At 35.6% G+C, this 14,576-nt stretch overlaps 1 protein-coding gene across 1 annotated transcript in view; it reads right to left on the bottom strand.

Annotated features, from left to right (window-relative positions):
• The window catches only part of Tmtc2 (Transmembrane O-mannosyltransferase targeting cadherins 2), a 1,115,694-nt gene that overhangs the window by 516,315 nt on the left and 584,803 nt on the right, over positions 1–14,576 (bottom strand). The window contains exon 3 of the mRNA XM_069834199.1: positions 1,189–2,233. Coding sequence (XP_069690300.1) covers positions 1,189–2,233 — 1,045 coding nt within the window. The remainder of the gene's footprint in view (positions 1–1,188; positions 2,234–14,576) is intronic.

The following is a 14,576-nucleotide window of genomic DNA, read 5'->3' as shown; positions in this document are numbered from 1 at the left end:
TCACCCTCCCTATCGTCCAGGTTTGGCGCCTAGCGATTACCATCTCTTCATACACATGAAGACGTGGCTTGGCTCGAAGCGCTTTGACGATGACGAAGAGTTGAAAGCCAGCGTCGTAGGTTGGCTTCAGTCGTAGGCTGCCGAATTCTACGATTGGGGAATTTCAAAGCTCGTCAAACGCTACAAGTGTCTCAATGTGACTGGAAACTATGTGGTAAAATAAAGTAGAGTGTATACTTTCCAACGTATTGTAACACAATAATGTAACGTCATTCACAGACTTGTAAAAAATAAACGGAAGTTACTTTATGAATATCCCTTGTAAAATGGGCTGAATTAAGTATACAAAATTATGTAATGTGTTCTGTTTAATCGTTTGTGCAATACGTCAAGGTTACCATTGCTGGCCACCTTTTAGTTCCAATGCAGTGTAATCTAAATTGTGACTTTCACGGTACAGAACAAGCTTACAAATGCAGCATAGACACTTAAGATTACTAATTTTATGATAATGTTTAGGATGGAAATTAATGATGTGAAACGAAATAATAGCAGAGGCAAACTATACAATGCTTAAAATTTTTCCATTTACTGGCAGGGACAGTCATAGTAAGACGCTTGCTTATTTCATATAGCTGTATTCCCACTTTCGTCATGTAGTCGTGGTACCTAAGTGGATAGAAATGTGATTGATAATATAAAAATGCCGAGTTCAAGATCGGATTATTTAAGAATTTTCCTTTCTTTTGTGTCATGTTGGAATAGTTATCTCAATTTATGCATGAGTTCAAAATAATGGACAAACTTATTGCTTCTTTCCTTAATATCTTCTAACATTTCTTCACTTTAGATCGTCCAGTTTCTTGCATGTAAATCATAAATATCCTACCCCGTATTAACACAATTTCTTTGTGTTTCTTTCTAGTATATTAACGATCTTGATTTCATATAATAATTATAAAATTTGTATATTGAAGTATATTCAATAAATAATTTATTTTATGTTTTGTAAGTCAATTAATATAGGCATAAGTGAGGAGCAAATTTATGCATTTACATAAACCTATAATTACTTCGTATTTCATAACATCAGGTATGGAATTTTGTTTGTTGTTTGTGGCAAACAGTAACTTAGCATAAGTTTCAGAACTCTTATAATTAAACTGATAAGAATGAAAAATCACTCACATTTTGGTGGATTGATGGGAATTCCCGAACGGTAGAGACTCTCTTCATCCATCCAGTCGCGATTCCTCTGTACAGTCCTGACGCTAAACGCAGCCAAAAGAAGCGCGACACACACCAACACAAGACTCTTATTGGTCCTCGAATGAATCACGTGGCACCCGAGTCCAATCAGAAGACAATAACCGATACTAGGGATATACAGAACGCGTTCCGCGACGACGAAACCGACGTAGAAGAAAACGTTGGTGGCCGGAAGAAAGGGGACAGCTATGAAGGCCAAGGACAGAAGGAGCACTTCAGAGTTACTCAAGTACACCTTTCCTGTAAACCTCAGTCTCGGAGGCTGGACATTTTTCTTAGCATCGCCGTCAACTACAGCCGCCTGGTGAGAGAATTTTGCAACTGCGTTACTACAGCAGCACGGTGCCGATGAAGTCCCAAGCATTGGAATTGTATTGTTGTTGTTATTATTTCGGCAGAGAGCAGAATGATGATCTAGAAGGCTATGACGACACACCGGGCAAGGGGAAGATGACGTAGCTTTCGTGATATCTCCGGTGTGTACCAGGGGCGCTGGGGAGACGTGAGGCTTGGAGGCAATATTGGCTGCGCTGACATGTGCTGTTCTTCTGTGAGAATGTCTTCGCGGCCTGTGGTATAACTGCGGTTTCTGCTGCTGCTGTTGGAGGTGATTTTGGGAGAAAGTTAGCTTTCTAAATGCCCTCCTAGTGATCCGATAGAGCAGATAATAGAACAGAAGAGTAACGGTGCTCCGAGGGTCGAACAAGGAAGTTATTCTCGGAATGGCATCCATGGACCAGTCGAAGCTGAGCCATCTCGGCCACAACAAGAGGCCAAAGTTGAATACTGGGAGATACGCAAAGGTGAGGAAGCGAGTGTAAGCGGAAGGACAGCGTGCGGTTGGATTGTCGGCCGTGGCGAATACTGGAGTTCGTGTGCCCATCAGGTACAGACGGAGCTGCAGCAATGCGCAGAGGGTGCCAGCCAGGCAGCCAACGCTCACCAGCACCCCGCGAAGACGTTTCTGCAACAAAGGAAATAGAGAGACTATTAGATATTATTGTCAAAATTAGCAGTGATGACGTGTTGTTCACATTGCCCTTTTACGATACTATCATACTTCCCCCAGAACGCAATATTAATAGCATGGATTATGACTAGAGAGACAGAGTCTATTCATCCAAATGCAATCAACATACTTCATTCATTCATAGAGTTCTGCTCAAGGGCAGGTCTTTCAATGCAAACCCAGCATTCTCAAGTCTTTCCTATTTTTGCCTTCCTCTTTGTATCCTCATATGTTCAATATATCTTAATGTCGTCTGTCATCTGATAGCTTCTTCTGCCCCGAACTCTTCTCCCGTTAACCATTCCTTCCATTGTATACTTCAGTCGACATTTTCTTCTCAGCCAGTGACCCAGCCAATTCCTTTTCCTCTTTCAGATCAGTTTCAGCATCATTCTTTCTTCATCCACTTTTTCCAACACAGCTACGTTTCTTTTTCCGTCTGTCCACTTCACACGTTCCAGTCTTCTCCATATCCACATTTAAAACGCTTCTAGTCGCTTCTCTTCATTTAATCGTAATGTCTATGTTTCTATCACATCAGTGCTACACTCCACACAAAGCACTTCACTACACTCTATACCAGATGTCTTTGGAGCAGACAATAACAAGGTTCTCGATGCATCACATGTTATCGCTGCGCTCCCATTGATTGGCGGGTCATTAGCTGAGAGCGTTGTAGACACTAGCGCGTGCATATCCTGGTTACGAGACGGTATTCAGAGACGCGTCCACTACTACAGTTCTATTGCGTCTAGCATCTGTGCGGTGTATGAGCAGACGACAGCAGTACAACTAGCGACTGATGCAAGAAAGTATGTTCAAAGACACATTACTTTAATTTTCACTTTTCGTTGTATGAAGGTAGTTGGTCACTTAATTCATACACAGACATGTAGTATCGTGTGAATTGTATTTGTAATTTTGGTTAATTTTTCTGTATTTAATTATATTTGTATTTCTATTAGAGAAGAAAAGATAATTTTCATTGGTTTTAATAATTTAATAAAAATATTGGTCTTGTAAACCAAAAATAAGGAACACCTTTTAAAACTTGTTTTTATCTGCTCCAAAGACATCTAGTATACAGAGTAGTATCTTCGTTTGTTCTTTCTCCAAAGGTCCGCAGAATATGCTCCTTTTTCTATTGAAAGCTTCCTTTGCCATTGCTATTCTCCTTTTGACTTCTTGGCAGCAGCTCATGTTACTGCTTATAGTACACCCCAAGTATATGAAGCTGTCCACTTGCTCTACTGCCTCATTTAGAATTCGCAAGTTTACATTCTTTACTTTTCTTCCTATGACCATGGTCATCGTCTTGTTGGAATTTATCTTTATTCCATAACTAGCCGTACCCGTGAGCTCCGCTGCACCCGTTAGAAATAAATATAAAGTAATTACATAATTGAAATAGGACGTTTGATCCAGGGAAAATTCGTGTTTGATAGAAGGATAAATCGTTTAATATGTTACTTAATTTAAATTGCATCCAAATAATTAAAATGCAATCATTTTGGTCCTGGGACACTCATTTGGTGCAATGACAATTCCTTTAACCTGTTTCTTAATTTTTATTACATGCGACCATAGTTTAATGAAGATTGACATAATTTAGATTTACTGTGTATATTTTATTTTACTTGTTATAGGTTTCCATTGAATTATGGTAATAACTTAATTTTAACCCTTGTTTTCTACGTATTCACTAAATGGCATTTGGCCCACTATGGTTCTGAACCCTTCAAATAACTTAAATTATATTATATAATATTACATATTATATTATATTATATTATATTATATTATATTATATTATATTATATTATATTATATTATATTATATTATATTATATTATATTATATTATATTATATTATATTATATATTATATTATATTATATTATATCATATCAGAAGTTACTGTAATAACATTATAGCATTATGTCCATCTAAAGAAACTACACTTTCCAATGGTGAAATAATAATTAATTATACAAATCGGTTAATTTAGCTTCCGATATTACTTCATACAAACATAGAAACATTCTCTGTAGGCTATCTTTCGTAGCTTTCGATTGTTGCTGTCCAAGGCCCCTTATAGACGAAGTCATTTGTTTTTTAATTCATTACACGACCTTAGATGGCAGTTATTTTAATTTTAAAACTCATTTATCTCATTAAATATCAGTCCTATCAAAATTTTTGAAGGAATAAAACTTATCGCAAATTATCTTTAAAGAAACGTTTGTCATGTAACATTTTTCACAAAAATCAATAATAAGCGAGATATTTCGATTTATTTAATTCAGGCCCCCTTATAACCCCCCTTTTAAATTATGTATTTTGAATGCCATATGGCCTAAAATCTAAGTTACAACGAACTTAATTTATATTCCATTTTTCATCGAAATCCGTTCAGCCATTATCGCGTGAAAAGGTAACAAACATACAGACAGACAGACAGACAAACAAAAATTTCAAAAAAGCTATTTTCGATTTCAGGGTGGTTAATTATATATGTTAGGACCAATTATTTTTGGAAAATCGAAAATTACCAGAAAAATTTCGGCTACAGATTTATTATTAGTATAGATGTTCACAGCTGTCATTTAGCTCCAGTAGCAATCATTCATTCATTTAGTGTTCTGCCTAAGGGTAGGTCTTTCACTGCAAACTCAGCGCATTACTCAAATTTAATGTATTCCCATTTCAATAATTCTTAATTCCAAGTATATGTATAGTTTTTTTTTTTTTTTGCATGTTTGCATAATATTTGGGCCTCTTTTGGAGACAAGCATAATACATGTATAATGCATGTATTTTTGTTTAATATTTCTTATAATTTCATTTTTAAAAGTTTAAATGGGTATTTTACTGCTATCCTCGTGATCGTCAAATTGATTTACACAGCGAGCCCCAACTTTACAGCAGTTAAATTGCTAATAGCCTTAATATGTTAACAATTGAATTTCTCCTGCGAACTGACAAAGGTTTAGTCTGAAGGTACTGAGAAGGCGTAGAAAGAAGAGGAAATACTGTCAATCGCAAACAATCACAACAATTAAATGAAGTGGAATTAATTTGACTCCTGCCTGTAGCTATGGGTTGAACAGTATATTTTCAGAATAGTGTGTGATACTGAATGTGATTGTGTGAAGTGTTGTTACGGCTCCAGATCGAGGTGCAATAAATGAACTTACAGCGCAGTGCATTAAAGCGAAGGAATGCATTAGAACGGATGGGAAAACAGTCTTCTATGATTGCTGCAATGAAGAGATAAGCATCCTTATCGTAATATATTTCAGAAAATATATTAATTGCTTTATTTGCAGAAGATGTGCTGAATGCCGGCCGTTTTCGTTTCAGCTAGTAAAACACTTTCACTTTATTATTATGGCTGTCGTGAAATAAATGCAGTGTTTAGAATAGAATAGCAACATTGATATCAATTCAAATTTTTATAGGTTTTATTTCATCAATTGCGCATACTTAAAAAGCACTTGATAGTACTTGAATGCATGCCTTTTTTATGAATTGATATAGAATGGAAATCCTGTCTCTAATTATGACTATGGGTAGCCGGTGTACAGGGTTCGCCAGGGAAACGGGCGATTTTAAAATACGCGCTACAGAAATATTGTAGGCCAAAGAAGGTGCTATTATCTGTTGTTATTTTGCCGAAACTGTGCCATTTATGCAGCGTTACATGATTATTTGCCAAGGAACGATGGAACAGTGCACAGCGTACTCAAAATCCTCCTCTATACTAATATTAGTGTCTTTTAATGGTTTCTTATTACACATAATCATCTTCTTAATCATCAAGTTCTCCAGCCTGACCGAAATAGGCCTGTTATTACCCCTCCCCAACCTATAAACTTCCTTCACTTGGTACATTTCCAATAACTATTTCTAACCAATCCCAACATACATTCACTGACACTTCGTGTGTTTTCCATGACTGTTTTTTCCTTGCTCTTCTATCGATAAGAAAAAAAATGCATTGTTCTTCCTTTTCTCTTCTTCTAAGAATCTTACCTTCTTTTCAAATGATTGGAATGACCTACCTGCAGCGGTCTTTGAGGGCTGTCCTTCCTTGAGGATATTCAAGAATAACTTTAAAAGTTGTGTATAAAGTGCAAATTAAAATTATGGTGATATTTAACATTTAATTTTTTAAGGTGACATGTATTTACTTAGCCTGACGAGTTACTCCCTTGGTTTGAATTGTAAATTATTTAAAAATAGCGTGTAAGAAGGCCTTAAACTAGAAATGTTTAGCTTAAATGTAGTTCTGTTTATAAGTATGCATAAGGGTGTAATTATTTGACTTATTTGAACTGTTGTATCAGTGAAGCGAGGTGAGTCAGTGAAGTTATGGTTTTACAATGCAGTGAATAGTTCCGATCAGTGATAATTTATAGCGTCAATGAAATGTGTTCTATAGTGTCAGTGAAATGCGTCATAGTGCCACTACAGTGAGTGAGATGAGACTAAAGTGAAAGACTATTGAAACTTATGTAGGGCCTATACATTTGTAGGTTGTATTGTAAAATTAGGTATTTTATGTTTTATTATTAATTGTAATTATTGTGTTAAAATGTATAGTGTATTCTTATTGTATTGTGTATTGTATAACTGTATTGTGTATTGTTTATATTGTGTAACTGTCACCGGGTGCTTGCCCATTTGCAGTGTAAATAAATACATACATACAACATATTGTTCTCCTTTTGTAGATCTTCTAACTTTTTGTTAAAAATGTCGATGTTCCCGCTTAAGCTTGTGGGATCCATTATAATCAGTTATTTCACCTCACTTTGTATTCACTGCAAAACTATTTGCGTACACTATTTCGCTTTGCTACGTTAGTAGGCTCTCTCTCACTCATGTCTTACACACCGCGCTCCTCGTTGAGGACTGATTTGTTTTGATATACAGAGTGAATAAAAAGCCTGGAATCATATAAATATTTTCCATATGCTTGATTTTCGATTACTATAGATGTTACCAATATTTGTAAGACCAAATGGTGATACATTCGATTCTAGCCCTCAGCTATCTCAAAATCCGCCATTTTGAATGAAACTTTGAAATTTGAAATGGAAAGACGGTCATGTACGTACTCAAAATCATGTGAAATTTTCTGAAAAAAAAAAAAATGTGCAATCTGTTTCGAGATATCTCTAATCGTTTTCAAGTTATTTAGAGATAATTTTCATAGTGACACAAACATTAGTTATTGCATCTACAGATATTTTGTAACACCTGTGGAGTAACGGTTAGCGCTTCTGGTCGCGAAACCAGGTAGCCCGGTTCGAATCCCGGTCGGGGCAAGTTACTTGGTTGAGGTTTTATCCGGGGTTTTCCCTCAACCCAATTTGAGCAAATGCTGGGTACCTTTCGGTGCTGGACCTCGGACTCATTTCACCGGCATTATCACCTTCATCTCATTCAGACACTAAATAACCTAAGATGTTGATACAGCGTCGTAAAATAACTTAACCTACTTTTGTAATATAGTACAATTCTAAGAAGGCTTTGGGAAAGATATTTTATGCAATAGAACTTCACCATCATCGAGGTATGAACTCGGATCCTGTGTCATTGTAGGCCACCGCTGTGTCAACTTAGTTGATAAGGCTGCCCTGGATTTTCATTATTACCTATATGTTTATATTATCACACACATGCAAGTTTGTTAAACAAACACCTTCAACATATATGAATAACATGTATTGCTCTCTGGGATAAAATAGTCTCTCTTTAATTTATTAGCCTTTGTCTTAATGTTTTAAAGCGTCGCTTGATATTGCCTTTCATAAAATTACAAACGGAAGCAATTTATGTCTCTATACTACACGTAGAACATAGATATGAAAATATGATTTCCATAGAAATATCTGGTTATTCAAATTAGTTATCAGCATAGTGCGAACGAAGCAAAATGGATAAGCCGGACTTGAATGCAAGTGTAGAACGCACAACTACTGGAACACTTAGGCATGATTTCATTTTAGTAAAACGAGACATTTGCTTTGGAACTTTAAATTGAATTTATTAAAGAAGTAAGCATATTTAAAGTTAGGAAGTTATTTTTAACCGATTTAAGCTACCCTACTGATTTTCACTGTTGATATACTGCACACTGGAGTTTACGTATAGTCTGTTATCTTTCTCTACTCCATATTTATATTTTATATAATTTCTCTTCTTTGTTTCTTTTGCTCATATATCTCTGTCGAAGTGCCCTTAAACGAAAATATCGTATGATTTTCGTTCTTTTCTCTTGGCGAAATATTTACAATATTTTATACTTTTAGTAGGTCATATTAAAATATTTATTGTTTTCGGCCGAATTTGAATCTGCGAACATATTTCTAATGGTAGATATTAGAACCTCTTGACCAGAGAGTACTACGCAGTATAAGAAATTAATTGAACGGAGTTAAAATTCATTCACTTAATATGCAAATCTGGCTTTCAGGTAGAAGCTCCCTGTGAAGCAGGCTCGAACAATTTCAAGGGAAAAATTGTTCCGTGGCAGGGTATCGATCCCGGGATCCTTCGCTTAGCGCACGAATGCTCTACCGACTGAGCTACCCCAGGAATTGTACACGACACTGTCACAATTCGTTCCTTTATTGTTATTATTATTATTATTATTATTATTATTATTATTATTATTACTATTATTATTATTAGTATTATTATTATTATTATTATTATTATTATTATTATTATTATTATTATTATTCATTCACTTAATAGTTTCTTAGCAGAAGGAATCAGATTTCATTTGTGATAAATTTCACGACATTTTAAAATAATAATATCACTGTACGGCAGATTTTCATTTAAATATTTCCTTTCGTCATTCTCTTGTGAAATCCGGCGACGCTGATATAACCTCTGCAGTTACGAGCGTCGTTAAATAAAACATAACATTCTCTTGTGAATCAAGAATTACTATCTTACTCATCTTTTAATTCACCTGTAATTTCAAGATGAAGTTAAATAAAGGTTATTATTACAATTATGAACAAATGAGCGCTCCTGAATGGAATTCTCAGTTTGCTTATTTAGAAAAATCGATCCGAAAATGGCAGCGGACTGATTTTAACATGGCATCTGCATTGTAATTCTCTCTAATATAAATTATGAATCTCTCTTTTTACTGCATTTTCAGGAGGATTATTTGCATATGTAAATTGTATTATACCGTATATTTATTGCTACTGTAGCAGGAATACTGATAAAAACAAAGAGAATTATCATTTTAAAATCCATTCCGATTACTGATTACTAATCGTACATATATTCTAAATAATGAATAGCATATTCATGTACATACGAACTTCCATAATGCAAGAGCGCGTTCAGAATTTATAAACAAGATGAAATAATCCGTTTACATTTTGTTTTCATATTTAGATTTTAACAAGTTACTTTTAGCGCAACACCAAAAATTCGTTTTTTTTTTTTTTTTTTTGCATTTTATTAATGGATAAAATCAAGCTTATCATTTTAATGGAAGAATAAGTTATTTAATAAGTGAATTTGTTTCGTTATCTGTGTGTAACTTATTATTTTCAGACGAAGATAATTAAATTGAATATAATATATGAGGAATGTTAAGTAAAGTTAAACAGAAGTATCAGCAATTTCGGAAAATCGCAATGCATAAAGCAAGCAAACCTTCGGGAGTTCCCACACTACTCTTAGAAGCAACACAAGATATGGGATACGAGATTTCTTGGCAGAACTAGATGTTTCTTGCTAGTTCACAAAATGATACGCGGAATAAAAATTGTGCTCATTTTACGCCAAATTAACTATGTAAATTTTACTGGAATAAGTGTTCGAAGAAAGATAATATGTGAGCCTTAATTCTTTAAGGATTATTGCCATGACGACATGCTTTAAACATGTCGGGCTTTATTCATAGACGTTCCTTACACTTTATTATTGTATACTTTGCTAAGTAAAAGATAAGATCAACGTTGATTTAGAGAAAACTCATAAATTGCTTACTCAAGGTAGACTTAAGCCAAAGGTAAGATAAATATACGTGAAACATCATAAAGTAATGACGTACACGATACAAGAGCAACATAAGGGGGGGGGGGGAATACAGTTACTTTTGTTTACATTTTTTTATTTGTGTTGTGATAGTTTGTTACACCGACTTCTGGAGACGTATCTCAAAATAGTACATGCGTACATTTTTAGAAGGCGTTGGTTTGTTATCAGGTCTAGTTGTGCTTATGTATGAAGCGCTCCATCTCTAACAAAATTAAAATGGTTTGGTAAATTAAAACTAACTTATATATAATATCGGCAAAGCAGGTAGAAAACATTTTGGTGTGTAGTTTCCATATGACCGTAATTCAGGTAGAAAATGTTTGTGTGCAATTCCTACATGACCGAAATGCAGGTAGCAAATTCTGGTGTGCGATTTCCGACGCCTGGTTTTGAGGACGAAAGCAATGTCTCATTTTATGAGACAGTTGAAACATAGGAAAGCTACAGAGTAATCAAGATCAATGTAATTTTCATCGTCGCCTTCTTTTGGATGGGCCTGCGCCTTTCAACATCTTCGTAGCCATAAAGTATCTTTTATGAATAATTTATAACGTACAGTTGAGTAAAATAGTTTTATTTGTAAGAATCTCTCGTTTACATTCGCGACCCAGGGTTGTTCTGCTTTTCTTATTGCTGATCTGAAGTCCATGCATATGGTCTGAAATATTACTTTCGGATTTCATATATACGATTCTGTTAATACTTGAGCTTGAATCTTATTTTCCTTTCGAGATGACAAATGACAATTCAAATGTATATGCGGAACTTCTTTTACCTATTTCTACAGAGACGGATCTAGGTATTAGATTTAGAACAAAACTAATTTAATTCGTTAGACAGTTCAGCCGTCCGAACACTACACAACAATGCAATAAATGTCATTTTCATTGTCACTGTCATTAAGATGGGAGTCAACCTTGCAACATCTGAGTACCACCACAATGCCAAGTTGACATTTCGTTTTACAAACTTTCGAGAATAATAATTACAACATACACTTGAGTAATGTATTTTTATTTGTACGAAATGTCTTGTTTATAGATAATAATCACAATCTTTCGTTTAAATCCGAAGTCCCAGGGTTGATCTGATAACCTAATTACTTATCTGAACTGTATCTCGCGCCGTAGCGTCGTGGTCTAAGACGTCATGCCTAGAGCTCGCGTTATGAAATGCGCGCTGGTTCGAGTCCTCATGGGGAAGGAATTTTGGAATTTTCTCATGACATTTCGGCCATTGTGTGGGGTCGATGTCCAACCAGCATCGTCATGAATTATCTGTGAAGATACGATAGGTAACAAAATCCGGTTTTGAAATCCAGCTATAACGACTCAACTGGGGGAATCATCGTGCTAACCACACGATACGTCCATTCTGGTTGGATGATCGTCCATCTCTGCTGAAGCATGTGGACGTGAGGCCAGTAGCCGGCTGTTCGACCTTGGCTCTTCATGTTCTGTCGCGCCATGAATTATATTTATTTATCTGAACTCTAAAAATGTATCCAAAAATACAATTTCGGAACTTCATATTATACCAATGTTGTTTCATCATTTATCATTTGCATACATCGCTTAATTTTCCGATTCAGTCTTCAGTAGCTACTGTCATCATATTATTTTTTGTCCATCTGTTCATTGGAAGTCGCTGAGATGCGATTATTGAGATCAGAAATAGGCGTTCGAATGCATATTTGCGCCGCGCGATTCAATGTTTCACTCGTGTACATTGTTCTGAAGGTTCCCTAACTTCTAGGCGCTCTTGACTTTTTGTCTCGCTAAATCATTGATGGACAGTCATCGGCTGCAGCACTAAAATAGTGAATGAAAATACGTAATTAATCAGTAATGCTTACCGTATATATCTATAAGTAGACCTTTTGTTATTCAATTACAGTAAGGATAACACGAGTGATATTAAATGACGCTCAGAGTCTTAATTGAACCCTCTGTGGGAAAGTCATTTATTTTCTGCAATAGAAAATGGGACACAGTGTTTAGTTTGTGGAAGAGTTATTAGCACAGTTATAAAATTCAATTTAGAGGGTAATTATAAAACATGCCATGTTTTTCAGTATTGGAGCGTAAATCCCTTCTAACTGATCTTCGTAAAAACAAACTTGTGTGATTTATTTCGCCTTGTTTGCACCTTCGAAGCGACTCGCTCATCCTTAACCCATCCTCAAGTCCGGCTGTGGAGTAACGGTTAGCGCGGCTGATCGTGAAACGAGCGGGTCCGGATTCAAATTCTGATTGGGACAAGTTACCTGCTTGGGGTTTCTTCCGGCGTCTTTCCTCAACGCATTGAAGCGGAATTGCTGGGTAACTTTCGGCGTTGGACCTCGGACTCAATTCCCTATCATTAATTCACATATCATCATCCATACTATAGCCCAGGTTAAGTTCAGTGTGGCGTGCTGTACTTGTATGAGAGCGCGGTCGTTCGGCTACCCAATCATTCACAGAATAGGAGTGGTAAGCACAGTAAGCCTCAGGCTGTAGTGCAAGTCATCGGAGCTTTCCTCCGTACAAGAGAGAGAGAGAGACAAAAACACAATTTCACATGCCATGGTGCCGCTTCGGCTGAGACCCGGTTCCTCGTACATGAAATATGTACAGTCTTAGAAAAACGTTTTTCGAGCAGATACTTCATAAATCCCAAATAGGAGGCAGTGCGCATGATCGGACATACGACGAAACAAAACTAATTTTATTACCTCAACTAGTCCTTCTCTTGTGAACTAAGTCGCTCGTCCTCTGAGCATGCGCACTGCCTCCTTTCTGGAACTTACAAAGTATCAGTGCGACAAAACATTTTCTAGGACTTTATGCGCGCCGTTTTAGTCCTGCACACTCCATTTTATTTATTAAGGGGTTAGGTACAGCTTACAGCAATAAAATTTTGGAAATATTCAACATTTTTTCTCCATAACTGTATCGTGTACAATAATGAAAATTAGTATGTGTAAAACAATTCCTTCTGCTATATGAAAAAAATATATATATTTTTTTACGATTAAAAAAATTATTTACATTTTTTTTCTAAAATTCTGTTCACTATGCAATGCTGAAGCGTTTTCCACATAAATAAAAAAACTCTCAAACATTCTGTGATGAAATGTTTTGTGTGTATTTATGCATGTCATATATACGATATGATGCACGATTACTTCTCTACCTTTGATATATTGTCTGAAAAAAAAATAAATTCATTTTAAGAAATGATCAAGTATCAGTATTTTCTTCTAACACAAAAGAAAAAAAATATATTAGTTATTAAGGAATTTAGTTGAAAGAGCATTATATTGTAAACATGAGTTTCAGCAATAAAATAAAAGAGAGAGAACATGAAAAAGTTAACAAGTTTATGAGTTATGAGGGAAACGCTTCATCAGTGCACAGTAAACTGCCCCATTTTGAATTTTGAAAAATATATATATATATATATATATATATATATATATATATATATATATATATACTTTTTTAAATCGTAAAAATATTTTTTTTTTCATATAGCAGAAGGACAGTGTTCTACACATAACAGTTTTCATTATTGTACAAGATACAGTAATGGAGTAAAAAAATGTTGAATATTTCCAAAAGTTTTACTATGTAAGCTGTACCTAACCCCTTAAATGTAACTGAACACAATGTGTACAGAAAATGTTATTCTATATGTGAATTCATTGTAATTCGTCCTTTGCATAATGCGAAATTGGTACAACTCTCTGGGTGCACTCAAACAGGTGATATTGTGTGCAGGCTGGGTTGCAGAGTTCGCAGACACTTTCGCCGTAAGCGTTGTGGAACACTTTTCTGCTGCAAATGCGCTGGTGGAAACAGTGTATTGCCCTCAGGTGTAGAGGTGTCGGAGTTCGTAGCCGGCTGATTTCCATTCATCTTCTTTCATGGCTGGGGTGCGGTAGAAGGCGGGGTCAATTTCTGCTGATTTCTGTCTCCGTTCTTCCAGGAACTTTTCACAGGCTTGGGTTGGTATCAGGTTGTATATTCAAACGATGAAGGAATCTAACGATAATTCACAAGATATACAGTATTGGACTGCGTTCGAAATGAAGTTATTCACCAGGAATTACAACAAAACTGACCGGACCACTTAAATAGGATGAGTAATAAATGAAGTCCATTGAGAATATTGTAAATATAAACCAACCAGACATGAAATGCCCATCCGCTCAGTAAAATTTTGAGGAGACT

This window comes from Periplaneta americana, chromosome 9 (genome assembly GCF_040183065.1).
Source record: "Periplaneta americana isolate PAMFEO1 chromosome 9, P.americana_PAMFEO1_priV1, whole genome shotgun sequence".
NCBI lineage: Eukaryota > Metazoa > Arthropoda > Insecta > Blattodea > Blattidae > Periplaneta > Periplaneta americana.
The sequence above is the reverse complement of the archived record's forward strand: the minus strand, read 5'-3'. Positions and strand labels throughout refer to the sequence as shown.